The 18,228-nt window shown below is 38.0% G+C and overlaps 5 protein-coding genes across 7 annotated transcripts; 4 read left to right on the forward strand and 1 right to left on the reverse strand.

The window, feature by feature from the left end:
• Nucleotides 1-585: 585 nt before the first annotated feature.
• LOC106426768 (26S proteasome non-ATPase regulatory subunit 12 homolog A-like) lies at nucleotides 586-3,290 on the forward strand. Of its 2 annotated transcripts, none has more exons than XM_022710212.2 (11): nucleotides 586-814; nucleotides 901-1,095; nucleotides 1,206-1,313; nucleotides 1,406-1,510; nucleotides 1,588-1,644; nucleotides 1,730-1,926; nucleotides 2,084-2,183; nucleotides 2,277-2,389; nucleotides 2,480-2,633; nucleotides 2,728-2,784; nucleotides 2,872-3,290. In XM_022710212.2, exons 1-11 carry the CDS (start codon nucleotides 812-814, stop codon nucleotides 3,088-3,090), a joined length of 1,308 nt encoding a protein of 435 aa, XP_022565933.1. In that variant the 5' UTR covers nucleotides 586-811; the 3' UTR covers nucleotides 3,091-3,290. The 2 variants fall into 2 exon arrangements, with proteins under 2 accessions (XP_022565933.1, XP_013722952.1); XM_013867498.2 differs by having other exon boundaries at nucleotides 587-814; nucleotides 2,707-2,784.
• A 345-nt stretch (nucleotides 3,291-3,635) lies between these two features.
• On the forward strand, nucleotides 3,636-7,283 carry LOC106426773 (RNA-binding protein 39). Its single transcript, XM_013867503.3, has 13 exons — nucleotides 3,636-4,245; nucleotides 4,355-4,427; nucleotides 4,522-4,578; nucleotides 4,723-4,778; nucleotides 5,376-5,595; nucleotides 5,679-5,765; nucleotides 5,845-5,922; nucleotides 6,016-6,099; nucleotides 6,179-6,243; nucleotides 6,333-6,513; nucleotides 6,620-6,708; nucleotides 6,802-6,916; nucleotides 6,989-7,283. The coding sequence occupies exons 1-13, from the start codon at nucleotides 3,770-3,772 to the stop codon at nucleotides 7,022-7,024; spliced, it is 1,617 nt and encodes a 538-aa protein (XP_013722957.1). The 5' UTR covers nucleotides 3,636-3,769; the 3' UTR covers nucleotides 7,025-7,283.
• A 2,562-nt stretch (nucleotides 7,284-9,845) lies between these two features.
• LOC106426691 (probable mediator of RNA polymerase II transcription subunit 26c) lies at nucleotides 9,846-12,468 on the forward strand. 2 transcript variants are annotated; one of them, XR_001285349.3, is made up of 8 exons: nucleotides 9,846-10,768; nucleotides 10,852-10,920; nucleotides 10,998-11,086; nucleotides 11,166-11,280; nucleotides 11,365-11,526; nucleotides 11,614-11,692; nucleotides 11,776-12,035; nucleotides 12,261-12,468. XR_001285349.3 is itself a non-coding variant. In XM_013867422.3 (7 exons), the coding sequence occupies exons 1-7, from the start codon at nucleotides 10,373-10,375 to the stop codon at nucleotides 11,889-11,891; spliced, it is 1,026 nt and encodes a 341-aa protein (XP_013722876.1). In that variant the 5' UTR covers nucleotides 9,846-10,372; the 3' UTR covers nucleotides 11,892-12,144. The 2 variants fall into 2 exon arrangements, 1 of the variants encoding a protein (XP_013722876.1); XM_013867422.3 differs by lacking the exon at nucleotides 12,261-12,468 and having other exon boundaries at nucleotides 11,776-12,144.
• A 990-nt stretch (nucleotides 12,469-13,458) lies between these two features.
• LOC106426705 lies at nucleotides 13,459-16,569 on the reverse strand. Its single transcript, XM_013867442.3, has 3 exons — nucleotides 16,036-16,569; nucleotides 14,620-15,958; nucleotides 13,459-14,518 (listed from the first exon to the last, which is right to left on the reverse strand). The coding sequence occupies exons 1-3, from the start codon at nucleotides 16,424-16,426 to the stop codon at nucleotides 13,669-13,671; spliced, it is 2,580 nt and encodes an 859-aa protein (XP_013722896.2). The 5' UTR covers nucleotides 16,427-16,569; the 3' UTR covers nucleotides 13,459-13,668.
• Nucleotides 16,568-17,722, forward strand: LOC111213326 (protein BOLA2). Its single transcript, XM_022715052.2, has 3 exons — nucleotides 16,568-16,706; nucleotides 17,232-17,254; nucleotides 17,352-17,722. The coding sequence occupies exons 1-3, from the start codon at nucleotides 16,647-16,649 to the stop codon at nucleotides 17,545-17,547; spliced, it is 279 nt and encodes a 92-aa protein (XP_022570773.1). The 5' UTR covers nucleotides 16,568-16,646; the 3' UTR covers nucleotides 17,548-17,722.
• The last annotated feature ends 506 nt before the right edge of the window (nucleotides 17,723-18,228 follow it).

An 18,228-nucleotide genomic window follows, 5' to 3' on the forward strand; every position in this document is an offset into this window, starting at 1 on the left:
CGGGTTTAAGGTTTCGGGTTTAGGGTTTAGAGTTTAGAGTTTAGGATTTAGAGTTGAGAAATGAGGTTTTGGGGATAAGATTTCAAATTTTGAAATATAAAAAAATTAAAATTTTCAAAAGATAAAATGCTATTTTGGTCATTTTAGTTTTTGAGTGCTATTTTTGTGATATAAACTTAGAAATGTGTTATTTTGGAGATTTGCCCATAAAATAAATTGTAATGATGTAATTTTAGATAAATAATTTTAAAAATTCCTGACTAACGGGTGTTATTTTGGCTAATGTATAACCATAATTTTTTCTTGACGTATAAATTTATACGATTCCAAAAATAAAATGATACACTATGTTTATAATATAAACTTTATATGATGTAAAATATAATTTTTTTTTGGCGGATAAAAATGTTTTTTTTTTTTTTTTGTCACGGGCGGTCTCCGGAATCCCAGAGGATTCGAACCCAGGTGCCTTGGGATCCCGTTCACTCTAGTGTTACCACTAGGCTATTCTGTCCCGACAGATAAAAATATGTTAAATCAGCAAATTGCTTACCAAACCGGATTTTAATACCAAACCAAACCGAAACCATAATATATGAGCGGAAAGCAAATTACTTTAATTGCCCAACAGTGGCCCATTAAGGATTATCGGCCGAAGAATCTGAGATTTCTTGTTGAAGGGGTTGGGGACTTTGCGATTTCTCTCTGCTCGGCAACTCCATAAGCTCTCTCTCTCTATCGCCTCCTTTCTCCGTTCCGTCACCACAACCTCCACTATTCTTGATTTGACTTGATTCATTGTGGTTTCGCGATGGCGAGTTCTCGAATTCTCAGATCTGTCATTAGCTTTTTTTATCGATGAATTGTACATCTCATTCGGTTTTATAGTTTGAATCTCAGGGAGACAGTGGGAACCTCGAGGCGTCGATAGATCGGCTTCTGAACGAAGAGAAGCAGATGAGGCTCGCGGAGAACGTCGCCGGGACGAGGAAAGCCGCGACTGAGATTCTCCAGCTTTGTTTCGAAGCCAAGGACTGGAAGCTTCTCAACGAGCAGATCCTCAATCTCTCCAAGAAACGTGGCCAGCTTAAACAGGTACGCTTCGATTTCGTTAGGATTAGGTTATCGATTGAGTTCGTGAACAATACAGAGTAAAAAGTAGATATTAGTGATTTTTTTTCTTTTATGAACTTCTTCGTTTGCAGGCTGTGCAATCGATGGTGCAGCAAGCTATGCAGTATATCGACCAGACTCCAGATATTGAAACTCGGATTGAGCTTATTAAGACGTTGAACAATGTGGCTGCTGGAAAGGTGCGGAGCTGAGGAACTGATGTTGTTTATTATCTTCATCATATCTTCATCGTTTTGTGTAATTGTTTTGCATTTTAACTCCACGTGTGTAGATATATGTTGAAATTGAGAGGGCTCGTCTGACAAGGAAGCTTGCTAAGATTAAGGAAGACCAGGGTCAGATCGCTGAGGCTGCAGATCTTATGCAAGAAGTTGCTGTAAGTTTTTTTACTACTTAATCCAGTAGAAATCCATTTTATTAAGTTAATCTCTGCAATGTGATGCTTTATAACAGGTGGAGACATTTGGCGCCATGGCCAAAACTGAGAAAATTGCATTTATCCTTGAACAAGTAAGGACTTGCGCTATATTGCTATTTAATATTATCTACTGGTGTTTTCATGTGTGGTGCTAACTACTTTTGGTAAACTTTTAAGGTCCGCTTGTGCTTGGATCGTCAAGATTATGTGCGTGCACAGATCTTGTCTAGGAAGATCAATCCTAGAGTGTTTGATGCTGATACGAAAAAAGATAAGAAGAAACCCAAGGAAGGTGAGAACATTGTTGAGGAGGCTCCTGCTGGTATACCTACTCTGTTGGAGCTCAAGAGAATCTACTATGAGCTAATGATTCGGTAAGGCTTCTCTATCACATTTTTTTCTTGATTCGTTTTGTCATGACCAATGACATGAATTGCATTTATGTTTCCACTGACCTCTTATGTACTATGATTGATATCCGTGGCATTCTCGTCTTTCTATAAATAACCATTTACTAACTCAACCGTGTAGGTATTATTCTCATAACAATGAGTACCTTGAAATCTGCCGTAGCTACAAGGCAATATATGACATACCTTCTGTAAAAGAAACGCCAGAGCAGTGGATTCCAGTAAGCATCATACCATTGGTTCGGTGTTTAGGTATATAATATACGTTCTATGGTTGTTTTAAGAGTTACTTCTATTTGATCTTCAAACAATAGGTCCTGAGGAAGATCTGCTGGTTCTTGGTCTTGGCACCTCATGATCCAATGCAATCAAGCTTGCTCAATGCGACTTTGGAAGATAAGAACCTATCAGAAATTCCTGATTTCAAGTACTTTTCTTTCTCCATAAACTTCGTTTTTTAAATTGATGTGGTAGTTTCATATGAGTAGTCTCTTATCTTTTATATTGTTTGATCCAGGATGCTTCTAAAACAGGTAGTGACAATGGAAGTTATTCAATGGACAGCTCTCTGGAACAAATACAAAGGCGAGTTTGAGAACGAGAAAAGCATGGTTGGAGGCTCTTTGGGTGACAAAGCTGGCGAAGATCTGAAGCTGAGAATCATTGAACATGTAAGTCTCTCCTTGAGAATCATTATTTTTGGCTCTGTAATTGATTTTCTGAATTCCTCTTTGTAATAATCAGAATATTCTCGTTGTCTCAAAGTACTACTCAAGGATAACCTTAAAGAGACTTTCAGAGCTTTTATGTCTAAGCATTGAGGTAATTGAGCTGTTCTCTCTTGTTGTATCATATCCTCCTCACTGCTTAAGCTCTTTATACAATTGGATTCTGTTGGAATAACTTCAGGAGGCGGAGAAGCATCTCTCAGAGATGGTTGTGTCGAAAGCTCTGATTGCAAAAATAGACAGACCATCAGGAATCGTGTGCTTCCAGATCGCAAAGGACAGCAACGAGATTCTCAACTCGTGGGCAGTTAATTTGGAGAAGCTCTTGGATCTTGTTGAAAAGAGTTGCCACCAGATCCACAAGGAAACCATGGTTCACAAAGCTGTACTGAGATCTTGAGCATGTCGTTTATTGGTTTTCGTGAAACCTTTTTTAAGGATCTTCGTTGACTTATTAGCGTCTTTGTTGTGAAAGCAAAAAAAAAAACTCAGAAAAAGTTGTTTCCTTGGCAAGACTTAAAAAAATGTAGCATGGTTCTGTACACTAGTGGAGTTTTTGCCACTTCTTGGTTTTATCAGTCATCTGTTTTCTTCAGAGCATTTGATTGTTGGTGCATTATTCTTGTTAAAAATTAATTAACATATCTATCAATGTTATTATACTAATTAAGAATATTTCGTTTATAATTTTTAAATTATTTACATAGCTAGTTTATTTTATGAAAACTTTCCAACTATTGTGGACTTTTTCCTTGGTTTAATAGATGGTTCTTAAGAAAACATAACCGAGCGACTTGAAATCCGAAATAATCGTACCGAACTCGACCGGATACTAGAGAACCACACATGTGCAAAAAAACAATATAGATAAATGGGCCTATTGGGTTACTGCCACAACTATTAAGGCCCATCATTAACATTGATACCTTTATAACCTCGCAATTGCTTAAGAAATACGTATAACCCACCACCGTCGTCTAGATATCAATCTAACGGAGCTAATTCAATTATTCCAATCCCTCGTTTCAATTCGAAGCCCTAACAAAAAATCCCTAATTGACGAAATCGCCGAATCGTTGATGAGGATGGAGTTTGACGAATACGAGTACCTGGAGAAGACGGTAGAGGAAGGAGATGGATTGGATAGGAAGAAGGAAGAGAGCGAGAGGAGTTACAGGAAGAGGGAAGGAGAGAGGCGTGACGTTGAAGAAGGTGACGAAGAGCGAAGGAGCAGTCGGAGTAAGAAGTCTCGTGGAGACGGCGAAGAGAACGGTGAAGGTAGGAGAAGGGATCGGGAGAAAGAGAGGCATAGGAGCAGCCGAGACAAGGAAAGAGAAAGAGAGAGGGATAAGATTAGGGTTAGGGGAGGATCGAGAGATAGAGAGAGCGATCGTGAGAGGAGTAGCAAAGAGAGAGATAGGGGCGATAGGGGCAAAAGCCGAGAGAGAGAGAGGGAGAAGGATAGAGAGAGGAGAAGCAAAGAGAGAGAGAGGAGAAGCAGCAGTAGATCACGGAGGGAAGAGAAGGAACGCGAAGTAGTTGAAAGAGGAAGCAGGTTAGTTTAGCAAAACGTTGTTGACACATGTTTATAAGAATGATGCAAAGCTCCCCCATTATACTGACTGAAAGTTTTTTTTTTTATATATGATTTCACGATTGCACAGGAGAAACAAGGACAAGAAAGATGAGCCTGAAGCTGATCCAGAGAGAGACCAAAGAACTGTTTTTGCATATCAGGTAGAACTTTGATTTAGTAATGATAGGTGGATAAAGAACTCAGGTGGTTAAGTTTTACTGATTAAGCCAACCTAAATTGTTTTGTGGTTCACAGATGCCTCTTAAAGCTACCGAGAGAGATGTTTATGAGTTCTTCTCCAAAGCTGGCAAGGTCAGTTTACTTTGTTCCTTTTGTACTTTGTTAATTGTATTACCCGTTGTAGTTTGATTAGGCCATAGAAATGTGTTAATATTACTCCATCAGTCTCAGTTATCAGGTTTTTGTTCTTATTTCCTTTGTTCCTTATGATTTCAGGTTAGGGACGTGAGGCTGATTATGGATAGAAATTCAAGACGATCAAAAGGAGTCGGGTATGTTTCTCTTTTCGGCTTCTAGCAAACTAAGTTTTGTGTATGTGCACGTGGTTCGTGATATTCTGCATTATTCAGTTTTCTTTCCAATTTCAAGAGCTCGGTTTAACTGTATTCTTAGATGCACTATCAATGCGATAATGATGAGGATGATGGCACTTGTTTAATCAATTCTGCCTGCTCAAGGTAGATGTCAGAATACCTGAATCCTGTTTCAGTTGTTAGTTGTTACTTTCCATTGCAAAAACTATCGGGAAGGAGGGATCCCATTAATTAGCCTATCACTCTTATTTAGATTCTTCCTCTCTTTTTTTATGCTTCATCCTCTTACTCTTTGGTGATTTTCCCGTTCTCTGTTTGGGATATGTACTAATGGAGGAGCTTGCTTCTATCTTCATTGCTTATTAGATTTAGTTATTGTTCATTTTATCATGATGGGCTAACATTTTCTATTAATCTAGGCCTCTAACCCACCAAGAGAGACTCAGCTTGCTTCCCCGCACTAAAGTTTTTTTGTTTACAACTTCTCTTTGCTACGTTTTTTCTGATATATTCATTGACGTGTAAGTCAAATATCTCTCTCTTGTTGACTTGCAGGTATATTGAGTTTTATGATGTGATGTCTGTTCCAATGGCCATAGCTATGTCTGGACATATGTTTCTTGGGCAACCTGTGATGGTTAAGCCCTCTGAAGCTGAAAAGAATCTGGCGCAATCCAATACCACTACAAGCGTTGTAGGTGGTACTGGCCCTGTTGATCGAAAGCTCTACGTGGGGAACTTGCATTACAACATGACAGAGTTGCAACTTAGACAGGTATTGTCATATCCACCTCCTTAATAGTATAAAAAAGAAGATAAATGGCTATTCCTGCTCACATATTTTGTTTTCATTGTTAGATTTTTGAGCAATTTGGTCCTATTGAGCTTGTTCAGATGCCATATGACCTTGTAAGTGGTCAGTGCAAAGGTTATGGATTCATCCAGGTTAGTAGAACTCTTTTTCAAATTAGTTTGTGCTGTTTTTCTTCGGGATTCCTCACACATATTTTTTCTGCTTCCATAGTTTGCCCAATTTGAACATTCAAAGGCAGCACAAACTGCCTTAAACGGACAATTAGAGATTGCTGGTAGAACAATCAAGGTGAGTTTTGAACTCCTTAGTAGAAAAATGATCAGTTGATGGACTTGCTTGTTATTCACTGTGATAATTATATTTTCTTTTTTTCTCTATCAGGTTTCGTTTGTCTCTGAGCATATAGGCACACAAGACGCTAATCCAAAATCCGCTGATTTTGATGATGATGATGGAAATGGGCTGGTAAGCTAGAGAACATTCTTCTTGTACACCCTTAGTCTCCTTTCTATTTATTACTTGTTCTTTAACGACTCTCTCGCAGGCTTTAAATGCACAAACGAGGGTTCAGCTTATGCAGAAGCTGGATCGTACAGGTGTCGCAGCAAAGTATGTCTCTCTTGTATGCATTATTACTCCTTTAGTCCACAGATTTCTTTTACATTTAGTGAGTCTCTAATTTAATGTAATTTGCACAGCATTGTGGGACCTTTTGGAGTACCAGCGCTAAATGGAACAGCTCTGAATCAACCAGGCATGAATCCTGGTTTCCCCACATCAGTGCTTCCGACAACAGCTATCCCTGCTTTTGTCACAGAGCCTATTGGTCAACCAAGTCAATGCCTTCTATTGAAAAACATGTTTGATCCTGCAACCGAGGTTGGTTCTTGGCTCTTTCTTTTCTTCGCGTATAGCTGTAAAAGAAAAAAGTCTCAGCCTACTGGCTTCAAAGCATTATTAACCTTAAAACATAATTTTGTTGCAGACGGAATTGGATTTTGATGAAGAAATTAAAGACGACGTTGGTCAAGAATGCTCCAAGTATGGGCAGGTCAACCATATTTATGTAGACAAGTAAGTATCATCCCATGAGTTTCAATAAAAATGTCTTTGCATCTATAATGTTTATAGATATGTGATGTTGGTCTAAAACTTGGTGAAATGCAGGAAGAGCGCAGGTTTTGTGTATCTGCGGTTTGAATCGGTGCAGGCTGCAGCGGCAGCTCAAAGAGCAATGCACATGAGATGGTTTGCACAAAAGATGATATCTGCAACTTTCATGGTAAGATAGATCATTTTCCTACTCTTGGATTCATTTCTAAGGTTTACTGAATAAGTATCTCTATAATTGCAGCCTCCAAATGAATATGAAGCCAAAGCTAAGGCGTGAAGTGCAGGCAAGATTGATTCGCTTGTTCAGACTGGGTATTAAACCTAAACCGGACTGCGATCCATATTCAGTCTCCTGTCTGAAACATGTTTTATATATAAATGAAAAGATTATTGGAGACCTCTCCTTCCGTTCAACAGTGTTACTATTTGTTTACAGTTTTGAAATTGGCTTGGTGTTTCTAAACGATGATATGGGATCGTAAAGATTTTTACTGATACTTAAGCCAGCTATCTAAATATTTACTAGCTTTCTTGAAGGTTTGTGCAGGAAATATATTTAGCTATCCGGTTTAATCGATACTTGTTTTTGATGATTACATATGTATTCCGCTAGAAGTAAACCGGTTCCAAACACTTTATGCAGGCCTTTTGGCTATTCTGAGAAATCAATCAATTACAATTTAACTTCTTCTCCAAGTTCTTTTTCTCTCTTTCATCACCAGCACCTATTATCAAAAAAAATCCAGCTTCTTTGAGATTCTCTCTCTTCCATTTTAGATCATCTCCTAGACCTGTATTCACCAATCTTCGCGGTGGATTTCTAGATTGGAACTTATCTAAACTAGTTTTCATGTTTCAAAGTCGAAACATGAAACCTTAAAGTTTACATGGAATTTGGCAGTGCGAGCACACATTATCATATGACATATTCATAGTACGATACAAAAAGCTTATCACTTTTTAAATCATTTAGCATTCATTCATATGCTTTAAACCATTTACAAAATTCTCAAATAAGATCATAATGTCTCGGTCTCGTCGCCATGTAAATGCTCAAACAAGACAACTATAATGTGATAACAACAGAAACCTAATTAAAATCTCGAACCTAAGAAAGTTGTATCATCATCTTATCACGACCCCCTGATAGGTCGTGTCGCCATGTAAATGCTCTCGAGCGTCCTAAACTTTTTCTCCTTCTTCTTCCACTTCTTCGATGATGACGTTACTCTCACGATCACCATTTCTTTCCTGCATTGGTCTTCATGAGTATCATCTTCACCGAATAACTCTTCGATCTTCTTCTTCTTGATTATTTTGAAACTAATCTCTTCGTCGCTTAGCTGCATCAGCTCTTGAGCTGCCGTCTCTATCTCCTCTCGTCTCCTCTTCTCCATAACGAGACGAAAGAATTTCAGATTGAAGATAAATATTAAGTTATCTTCTGAAAATAGTTTTCTCTCTCGCAGATATGGTGTTTTGATCGGTTTTTAAGAAAAATAAAATTATTTGTAGTAAATTTCTTGGATGCTTACGTAAATGTTAAAAGAGTTTTAAAGGCAACAGGAAACTACGACGTTGTTGCTAAGAAATCTATCTTTCCCCTATCATCCTTTTAACTATATTTCGCAAGCTAGTCCCTTTACTTTTGATTTATTCAACAAATCGCCACCTCATTTTCTATAATTGTTTTTTCAATCATAGATGTGATCAGGTTATAGAAATTCACTATTGATTTTTATCTGCAAATATACCTTTTTCTTCAATAAGCAATATATGTTTTTAACTGAATAAGCAATATATGTTGTTGCATGAAATATAGATACATCTTAAATGATTTTAACGGTGATAAATAACTAATGAGCTATTGTCATCATATTGTAACTTACGGGCAACCATGTTATCTTAGCAAGGGTTTACAGTGTAATATTTATAAAGTTATGTGGCATGGCTATGATTCCGGCAATATGTTGGGGGGGTTGTGGTTAATGCTTAGCCTTAAACAGCAAATGTAGAGGTATCAGGTACACGGTTGTGGTGCTTTATTTATGACAATCCCAAATCTGTACCGTCGGATGATGGAAATATAGAAAATCCTACGACTAAGAGCACGATTGTTTCTTAAGTCTTAACTAATAAGAAAATTGAAAGCTAATAGATTATCCTTTCGGTGGGCCCCCTACCTATTTTGACTTCTTTCCGTGGTCACAAAACGCGTATCTAACTTGGTTGGTAAGCTTTTTCTTTTCGCTGACTTGCTCTTATATTAGTATTGTAATTATATTGTTATTTAACGAATTTAAAACACCTGGAATTTTCAGTGAGACTTGGGAGGGTTTTATTAACTTATTATTACTTCCCGGTCGTCCTAAAGAAAATTTTCTCATTTTAGTGCATAATTTATTAACTTTTTTTTTTTATTTTAGTTTTTTTTATTAGTTGAAATATGGTCAGATGTATGGTTAATAATATTTTTATATAGAAAATATACAAAATTAAATGTCTTCTTAATCTATATGTACAAATCTAAAGTGATATTTAATATAAAACGGATGGAATATGTAATTAGATACTCCATTTTTTTTGGATCAACACTCCATTTTTCTTTTTTACTTTGATTAAATGCACATTGGCTAAAAATAGGATCACGTATTGGTTGGTTTCTGAATAAAATAAAAGTTCTCTATATTCTCCACTTCTCGTTGAGTTCACTGGACAACGACGCTCCATGACTTGAATGCCTCCAAACGTTTCCAGTCAAAAAAGTCACGTTGACTTTGACTCATTCGTGCTTACCAAAAAGTCTCAGAGAGAGTTCGTACAACAAAGAGAATCACATTCAAACATTTTCTTCTCAACAAATTACAGATGAAACCATCCTTTTTAGCAATTGTTTTCAAAAACCGGACCAGTCCAACCGAGAATCGTTAGATTCACTTTGTAGGGCCCATTAACTAAAGTATGTAAAACATTCATTTCGTTTCAGCTTCCGTTTTGTCTCCACTTACTTTGGGCCTAACGTAGGCCCAATAACCAAAGTGTGAACATCGTGTAGTTATTTTTTTTTTAATTTCCGTTTTCTCTTCCAAAAGTAAACGCCATTATTGATAACTTTCTCTGTCTCTCTCTCTCCATAAGCTGTTCATCTCCCCCAACCACAACAAACCAACTAGCTTTGCTTTGGTTTCTGTCCAGGACAAGAGCATCATCCTTAATCCCCTTTGTTTTTTTTTTTTGCAATTGGTTTTTCTGAAGAATATTTTAGGAAAAAAAAAAAAAAAAAACTTTGGAGAAGAATGAATGAAAAGGAATAAACAAATTCTAAAGCCTCAAATTTGGAATATTCCAATTTCTCATCTTCCTTTCTTCCTTACTGATTCGTGACCTCTGTTTCATTTTTTCTTTTTGTTTTTTCAATCTCTCTGTTCCTCGTAACAGTAAAGCTTCAAGGCTCTCCCTTTGATCGGATGATTCTCATCACTTTCTCAATCTGAATCTTTCGATTCTCAAATCGTATTGGATTTTTAGATCTGGTGCTGTAATAACAACAAACCAGCTGCTCTGTTTTTTTTTTTTTTTTAATTAAAGTTTCAAAATTTGGGAGCTTTGTTTGCGAATTGCTGTAATGGATTTGGATGATTTCCGGACGGTTATGGACAACGCCGGCGTCGATGTTTGGACATTTATAGATACTGCGATCCTCGTGGCGTCGCTTGATTACGGTCACGAGCTGAAGCAGAGGAGAGATAACATCGTCGAGCGTCTCTACGCGACCTCCATGGCTAACAAGTGTAGAAACTGCGACTATGGCGGCGGAGGAACCGTTGCGGCTGGTGCTAGGGCTAATGGGAGGGTTCACGAGGAGACGGAGGAAGAAGAAGAAGAAGTAAGAGAGAAATCAGTTAATGGTGATGACGAGGAGGATGATGATGACGACGATGAGGATCCGTTTGCTGGTTTGTTTGATGATGAGCAGAAGAGTATTCTTGAAATCAAGGAGAAGCTTGAAGAACCTAATCTGGTCTTCTCTCTTTCTTGAATCTCAAAGATTGATTCTTTTTATGTTTTTTAAAAAAGGATTTTAATTAGTTTTGGTGGTTTCAGAGTGAAGAAGCTTTGGTGGAGTTGCTTCAGAATCTGGAAGATATGGAGATAACATTCCAAGCTCTTCAGGTTGAGATCAAATTCGAATACAACACACTCTTTGCTTCTTCAACTGTTTCATAGTTTCTTGTTTGGTCAAATTTTAGGAAACTGATATTGGGAGGTATGTGAATCGAGATCGAGTTCGGAAGCATCCATCCAACGAAGTTCGGAGATTAGCTAAACAACTTGTCAAGTAAAAAACTTTTTTCTCTCTTCTCAATATTCATTAGTAAACCACTCTCTTTGATTTCTACTGTTGTCTCTCATTGCAGAAAATGGAAAGAAACAGTGGACGAATGGGTCAAATTCAACCAGCCTGGTGATCTCCATCCTCCTAGTTTAATAGCTGATGAGGACTCACCGCAGCAGAGAGCTGTCCACCAACAGGTAAAACCAAAAACCCTTTTTGTTTTATTGGTTTTTATCATTGAGTTTCTTCAACTCTTTGTCTTGTCTTTCTTCTGTGTGCAGGTTCCTGACTTTGGGTATTCGCCAGCTCCTCAAGCAAGCAAGCATAGTAACATCACTAAGCCAGAGAGGAAGCCTAGACCTGTTGCTCCTCCTCCTAGGAGAGAAACTCCTTCTCCTGCTAAACCTTCTCGTCCTTCTCCTTCTCAACAACAACCCATTCAGGTACATTTTGCCAAACAAGGATCTTAGTTATGGGTGTTCCAAGTCTCTCTAATGCTTAATGCCAGTTTGGTTTTTGGGGAATTACAGAGGGAGAAGGAGCATAAAGAAATTGATTTTGACTCTGCTCGGAAAAGACTACAACAAAACTACAGACAGGCTGAGAATGGTTTAGTTTAAAATCTCTACTAAGTTAATAGATTGTTTTGTGAACTGAACTGACTTTGTTGGGTTGTTATGTTTTGAATGCAGCTAAAAAGCAAAGGACTATACAGGTGATGGACATTCATGAGATCCCTAAACCCAAGAAGGGTGGGTTTTTTCCAAGAAAAGGAGGGAGTTCTCAGGGAGGTGGTAGACACTGGTAGACTAAATGAAGAAGATGATGAAGAGAATTGAGTGAACCGAGTTAGTAGAGGAATGTAAAAGACAGAGAACAAAGCTCTGTTTTTTTGAGACAGGCACAAGAGGAAAGACAGTGAAATCTAAAAAAAATGTTTGGAATTAAGTTGGTGGGTACACTTGTTTTCCATTTTGTTATTATATTTTTTATTTGCTGATTAAGAACATAACTTTGTTGGATTTTATGAATAATATATTCTCAAAATCATGTTTACCATATTTGTGTGTTTACACAATGATGCTTGTATCTAATTCTTTTCTTAAGAATTGATTCTTTTGCTTAATGCCAATTTATATCTAAATAACTGATGTTTTTATTGTTTATTTTTGTGCAGATTCACAGTTTGCTGGAATTTTTTTTATTCAGTTGCTGTCAATGTAAATAAATGTCTAATAAACGGGTCAATGTAAAGTGAGGATTGTAATCTTTGTTTAGCTTATCTTTTAGTTTGAGGGTTGTAAAAAATTGTTTTAGATTTAATAATCGAAACACAACAACAACAACAACAAAAAAAAACGTTTTTCGTTTTGTTTTTGACTTTATGCTATAGCCTTGAGACCCGCCGTGATGAATGAGACACATTTTTATTATGTTTTTGACTGAGACATTGTGGATAAGGAATGAGCTGTATTCTTTAACTATGGTTTATATCATCTATACTCGGAATTGATAATAACTAATGTTCGCATACTTTAAGGGAACAAGACAAAATTACGATTAATTAATTAGATCAATCTCTTTTGTTTATCTATTGTTAAGTGTCCACTGAGAAGACTCAAGTGGCAAAGATAATCCACCAAGCAACTCCACATGGACGCCACAATTTCATTTGAAACTTTATTAGATTAAGTACTAATTTTAAACAGGGTTTCGTTGACGTGTTTAACACCTACTTATCAATATTATATACTTCGTGGATACTAGGCATGCAACTTTTATCCGAGATCCGGATTCGATCCGAGATCCGATCCGATCCGAAAATCAGGATATCCGGAGCGGCCGAATCCGGATCCGGATAGTAAAATGTTGGATCCATCAAAGGCGGATCCAGATATCTTGATTTTTCAGTCTGTATATCCGGATCCGTAAGTTTTATTAAAAACTATTTCAAAAATAGTAATATTTATATACAAAAACTAATTTTATTTAGTATATTTTCATTTTTATAATAGTATGTATAAATATCATGTAAATTTTGTAATACTATACATAGAAATAATCAAAACATTATATATTTTTTATTTTTAAATTATTTTTAATATTTTATATATATTAATATTATTTTTTATTTATTTTAAGGATCCAAATCTGAATCCGGATATCCGCCGGATATTACAATTTTTAGAAGGATATCCGACACCCGGATATCCGAGAACTCCGAATTCGGATAAAAATAGTAAAATTATGAATCCGCCGGATAAAGATTCGGATCCGGATAAAGATCCGGATCCGGATATATTAAAATTGTCCGGATACCCGATCCGTCTCAGGCCTTATGGATACCACGTGATATTTAAATTAAGAAAATAGAAAAATATAAACCACCAATTAATGCAAGCAACTGTGTATTAGATAATGGAATCTTCATAGACACTAAACTACACTTTAAACTTTAAAGTTTGTATCAATATGACCTTATTCCCCTAAACAGGGTTCGGTTTACCATAGACCAAATCTCAAACCGGCTTTATACAAAACTAAATTTCCCGGGAGATTCTTCACTATAAACCACACTCTTGTACTCACTGGACTTCTGAATCTTTAACAAAAGAATATGTCTTTGAAGGCTTTGGCTTCCTAATGTTGTTCACGATCTTCCTCTCCTCTGGTTTATCCATCTTAACCTCCCCATTGCTTTTGTAATAAGAATCCAGAATCTGCAATAACGAGCTATCTTTATCATTTTCACTCATCACCTGCCTCTTCTTCCTCGGGATGTCTCTCTCTGAACCAGAATCTTCATCCTCCGAGAGAGATGGTTCATACACTGAAAGCTTTCTGGTCGTCTTGTCATTACTCGTTGCTTCAGAAACTGGACCTAGCTCCTCGAATGATGAGTCAGACTCATCTTCTTTTGTAGTAGACTTACCACTAGAAGCTGAAGGAAGAGCGTATCCAGATGATATTCTCACTCCAGGCATCACTTGTATCAGCGACTGTAGATTCTTGTAACCGAGCTTCTCAACAGCTAGATGGTACCCGTACTCCTCTAAAAAGTCTTTCCTGAAACGAATCAAGCTGTACCCTTCAGGGGTTTTCTCTGTCATCTTCTTTATCAGCTTCTCACAATCAGCAAGGGCGTTGCTTCTGCAACCAACAGAGACTCCAGCATGAGCGACGTTCTTGGACTTTTTCTCACCGTCTTGTGATTTTGCACAATCCGAGAATATTGAGATCAAACCGTTTGAAGCATGACCGTGGTGGCTAGGGCTAGAGGCTTTGATGACGCTGAACGGTGGGGAAGAAGAGGGGTTTTCTTCAATCCATTTCTTATGAGATATCAATAAGGTAACTAAATGAAGCATGGTTGACTCATCAAGCTGTTTAAGGCACGATGGCCCTTCCCTCTGAAGATTTTTAGCTATCATTTCCCTGAAAGGTTGAAAAAAGAACATAATGTGAGCCAAATACTTTTCTTCCCTGAAAGACAACAATGGCTAATGCAAGAACCAAAAGGAAGAATGGGTAAGAACCTTGTCCTTGAGTGAGAAACAATGATAAAGCCTCTTGGAGAATGAATGAAAGATTCAACATCATCCCAGGAAGACTCGTTTGCGAAAATGTCATGTACTTGGACTAGCTTCTGATTCTCACTCGAGTCTGTGTCTCTTCCCCAGAACTTGAAACTCTTCAGAAGCTGACTGAGAAAGCCTGGACTTGCATTTTTAACACTACTGCCTACTTCATCAGTTCCTGTTTTAACACCCTCTACAGATTCACTGACAAAAGAAGGTGAGATTTGGGACGAGGAATCAGTTCCCTGACTCGATGATCTCAAGTCCTTATCCTCAGACTTGCCATCATTAACAACCCCTTCGTCCTTGTCTCCACTTTTGTTTTCTGTCATACGCTCTGATTCCATCTCAGGTGAACCAGACCATACTCTTTTCAGCTTCTGAAAAAATCCATCTTCTACGGAATCTTCACTTCCCGCTATAACAGGGACTTGATTCGTCTCCACAGCTTTGTCGTCTGCCTTACCGTCCTTCTGGCCGACCAGAACAGACTCTTGAGAACTCTCCGTCGCTTTCTCCTTGACATTCTTATCATTCTCCTGCTTCTTTCCAAGCGAGACATCTCTTCCTTTTCTTTCATCACCACCAACTTCTACCTCAGTCATTAACTTAGGAGTCGAAGCATTAGCAGACACCTTCTCTTTAATCTTCTCATCAACGGCAGAACTTGAATCAACCCGCTTAGGAATCGCCTTCTCAGCGACAGCACGAACAACAAACAAACCATCATTTCCCCTATTAACCTGAAACACATCAGGCATGGACTGCAGAAACCGAACAAAAGACTTATATCCATAAAACTCTTTATCTAACGCCACATTACTCTTAACCAACTCACCACGCAGCTCAGAAACAGAAACCCCCTTGGGATACAACCTCAACACCACACGAATCTTATCAACAACTTCTTTAGGAACAAAACGAGCTTTAACAACAGAACTAAACTCAGATACTTCTTTTTCAGTAGTAGCTGCAAAGGGATCAAGAAGAGGAACCCTATAGTGACCATACCAAGAGTTATAAGGACCATCAGGAGGCTGGTTAAAATACTTAACATTAACATTATTATCTCCTTTAATCAAACCCTCCCAATCCCACATAATGGAAGCAGCACTACACAAAACACCAGATGATTTACTCGCGAGGAGAACGTTATAGTTACTCATCCTCAACCTATGCAACACGCTCGCGAACCCCTCGTCGTTTGAGATTAGAAAGACGTGAGCTGGAGGTGGATTCTGAGAGATCCAGCACATCAGATCCGTGATCAGAGCCCTATCCGCACTGTTCTTCCCACCTGAATGATTTTTTTTTTTTAAAAAGCTAGATTTATTATGATATTACAATTACAAGAAAAGATTAATAGACGAAAACCTTGAGGGACGTGGGCGAGGGTGATTCCGGTGGAGGAGAGAGCTTCTTGGTTCGACCTGGGGAGGTTGAGGACGTCTCCGAAGGCTGTGATCGTGACGGGACCTTTGATTCCGCTGCTTCTGATGGCGGAGGTGATGGATTGGGATAGCTTGAAGGCGTTGGCGGTCGCCGGGAGGGTGCATTTGTCGAAGTCCCACCAGACGGCGACTCTGACGGAACGGGAGTCTTCGTCGTGGTGGTGGCGCCGAGAGGAGGAAGAGAGGGTGGATCCGGAGGGGGAGCTTGCGGTGGTGGAAAATGAATTAGCGACGGAAACGGCGATGGCTCGACGGGGAGGGAGAAGAGAGAGACGGAAGAGGAGGGATTTTGACGGTAGAGATCGAAATCTCATGGTCGGAGGAGTGAATAGAGGTCGCGGAGGGGTTTAGGAGTGAGGGAGACGATGCTTAAACCCTATTTTCTATCCGTCGTTAACCAAAATCGAATCCCAATTGAAACTTAAACCGAACTAAACCGAATTTAAACTAAACCACTCATTATTCTAATTTTATAAGACGCAATTAGGGTTGTGAAACATTCATTGATATCAGAGCGAGAGAGAGAGAGAGAGGATGGTGACGAAGGAACAGGTCGAAGCTTCGCTGACTTCGAAACTCAAGCCTATTCATCTCGTTAGTTTTCTTCTTCTTCCAGTTTTAATCTCTTGATTGCTTCTTCTTTCAGTTTTTTTTTTCTCTGTGCATACATATATACATATGTTTCTGCTTTTTTCTATAAACTTGAAATAGTTGGATCAAAAGGATGTTCGTAGTTCTATGTTGTCTCTGGTTTTTTTTTATTTATTATGTATTGTAGTCTAAGCATCTGGAGATGGTTTCTGCTATGAAACATAAGATACAAAAAAAAAACGTGTTTGTTTGCGTAGTTAGGAGTGATTTGATATGAACTTAGATTCTGACAATGGAGAGTGTTATATATGAGAAAATTAGGAGCTGAGTGTTTTTTTTGTATGTGGTTACTTGTTTGTGAATTCGAGCTCAGAACCAAATGAATTATGTATAGGGGTGTGTAGTTAGTTTCTTTACCTTACAACTTCTGAAGATTGAAGTTGAGAGTATTAATATGTGTGAACTGTGAAGGTTTACCTTCTTTTGAAGTTTTTTTACTGACATTATCTCATTTTATTGTTGTACCAGGAAGTCAATGACATATCAGGAGGGTAAGTTTAGGATTCCCAGTATCCAATATCTTTAATTCTCTGGCTTAAAGAATAGGTATCATGTTCTTAATCTTAAAGCTAAATGTTTTTTTTGCAGTTGCGGTTCGAGTTTTGAAGTGGAGGTTGTCTCTGAGCAATTCGAAGGGAAGAGATTGCTAGAGAGGCACCGTATGGTGAATGCTGCACTTGAAGAAGAAATGAAGGAGATTCATGCTCTCTCTATTAAGAAAGCTCAGACCCCACAACAATGGAAGCCTTCACAAGACTCTGCTACTCAAGCCAAAGACGCTTGAAACTCTGTTTTTAAGGTTTTGTGAAAAAAAAACAAGAGCATGATGACTATGTTTGATCCTTTTCGTGGTTACTTGCAAAATCTGCAAGACTATTTTTATGCGAGTTTCAGTTTAATTTCTTGTAAAACGGTTTCAGTTGGGCTCAGATCAGTTTAACAGTACTATTGGACATCCATAACTTGAGTTTATGAATTAGCAGACACCATTATTACACTGTCTACTTTGGCACAAAGCCCATTGATGAGCAAGACAACTACTCGATTTTGTGTGTGTGTGTATATGAGTTGTTCAATCGATTTTATTTCAAAGTATCGATTAAAGTTGTTGGGTGATTTGGTTGGACCGACCATTTCAAGTATTTCAAATGGTGGGGTCAAATTAATTATAACTCTGTAGAAAGACAAACAGATTGTGATGTATTAGACATTTTGTGATTTGGAAAGAAATTATATATGGAAAAATCCAAAAGCGTAACCATTAATATACGCTTTTACACCAATAAAAACGATGGCTAAGCTAGTCTCCAAACGTAGCAAACTGGGTTGAAAAGACGTTACCAAAGTTGACAGGAGGGCGGTGCTTCCACCGCTGTGGAACGTTGAAACGAAGCGGTTTTGCGAATTTCACATTCAATCCAACGCGAACTTTCGTTGTGGTTTTTTTTTTGGAACGCGAACTTTC

The sequence above is a fragment of the Brassica napus genome, chromosome C9, assembly GCF_020379485.1.
Source record: "Brassica napus cultivar Da-Ae chromosome C9, Da-Ae, whole genome shotgun sequence".
In the NCBI taxonomy this organism is placed as follows: domain Eukaryota; kingdom Viridiplantae; phylum Streptophyta; class Magnoliopsida; order Brassicales; family Brassicaceae; genus Brassica; species Brassica napus.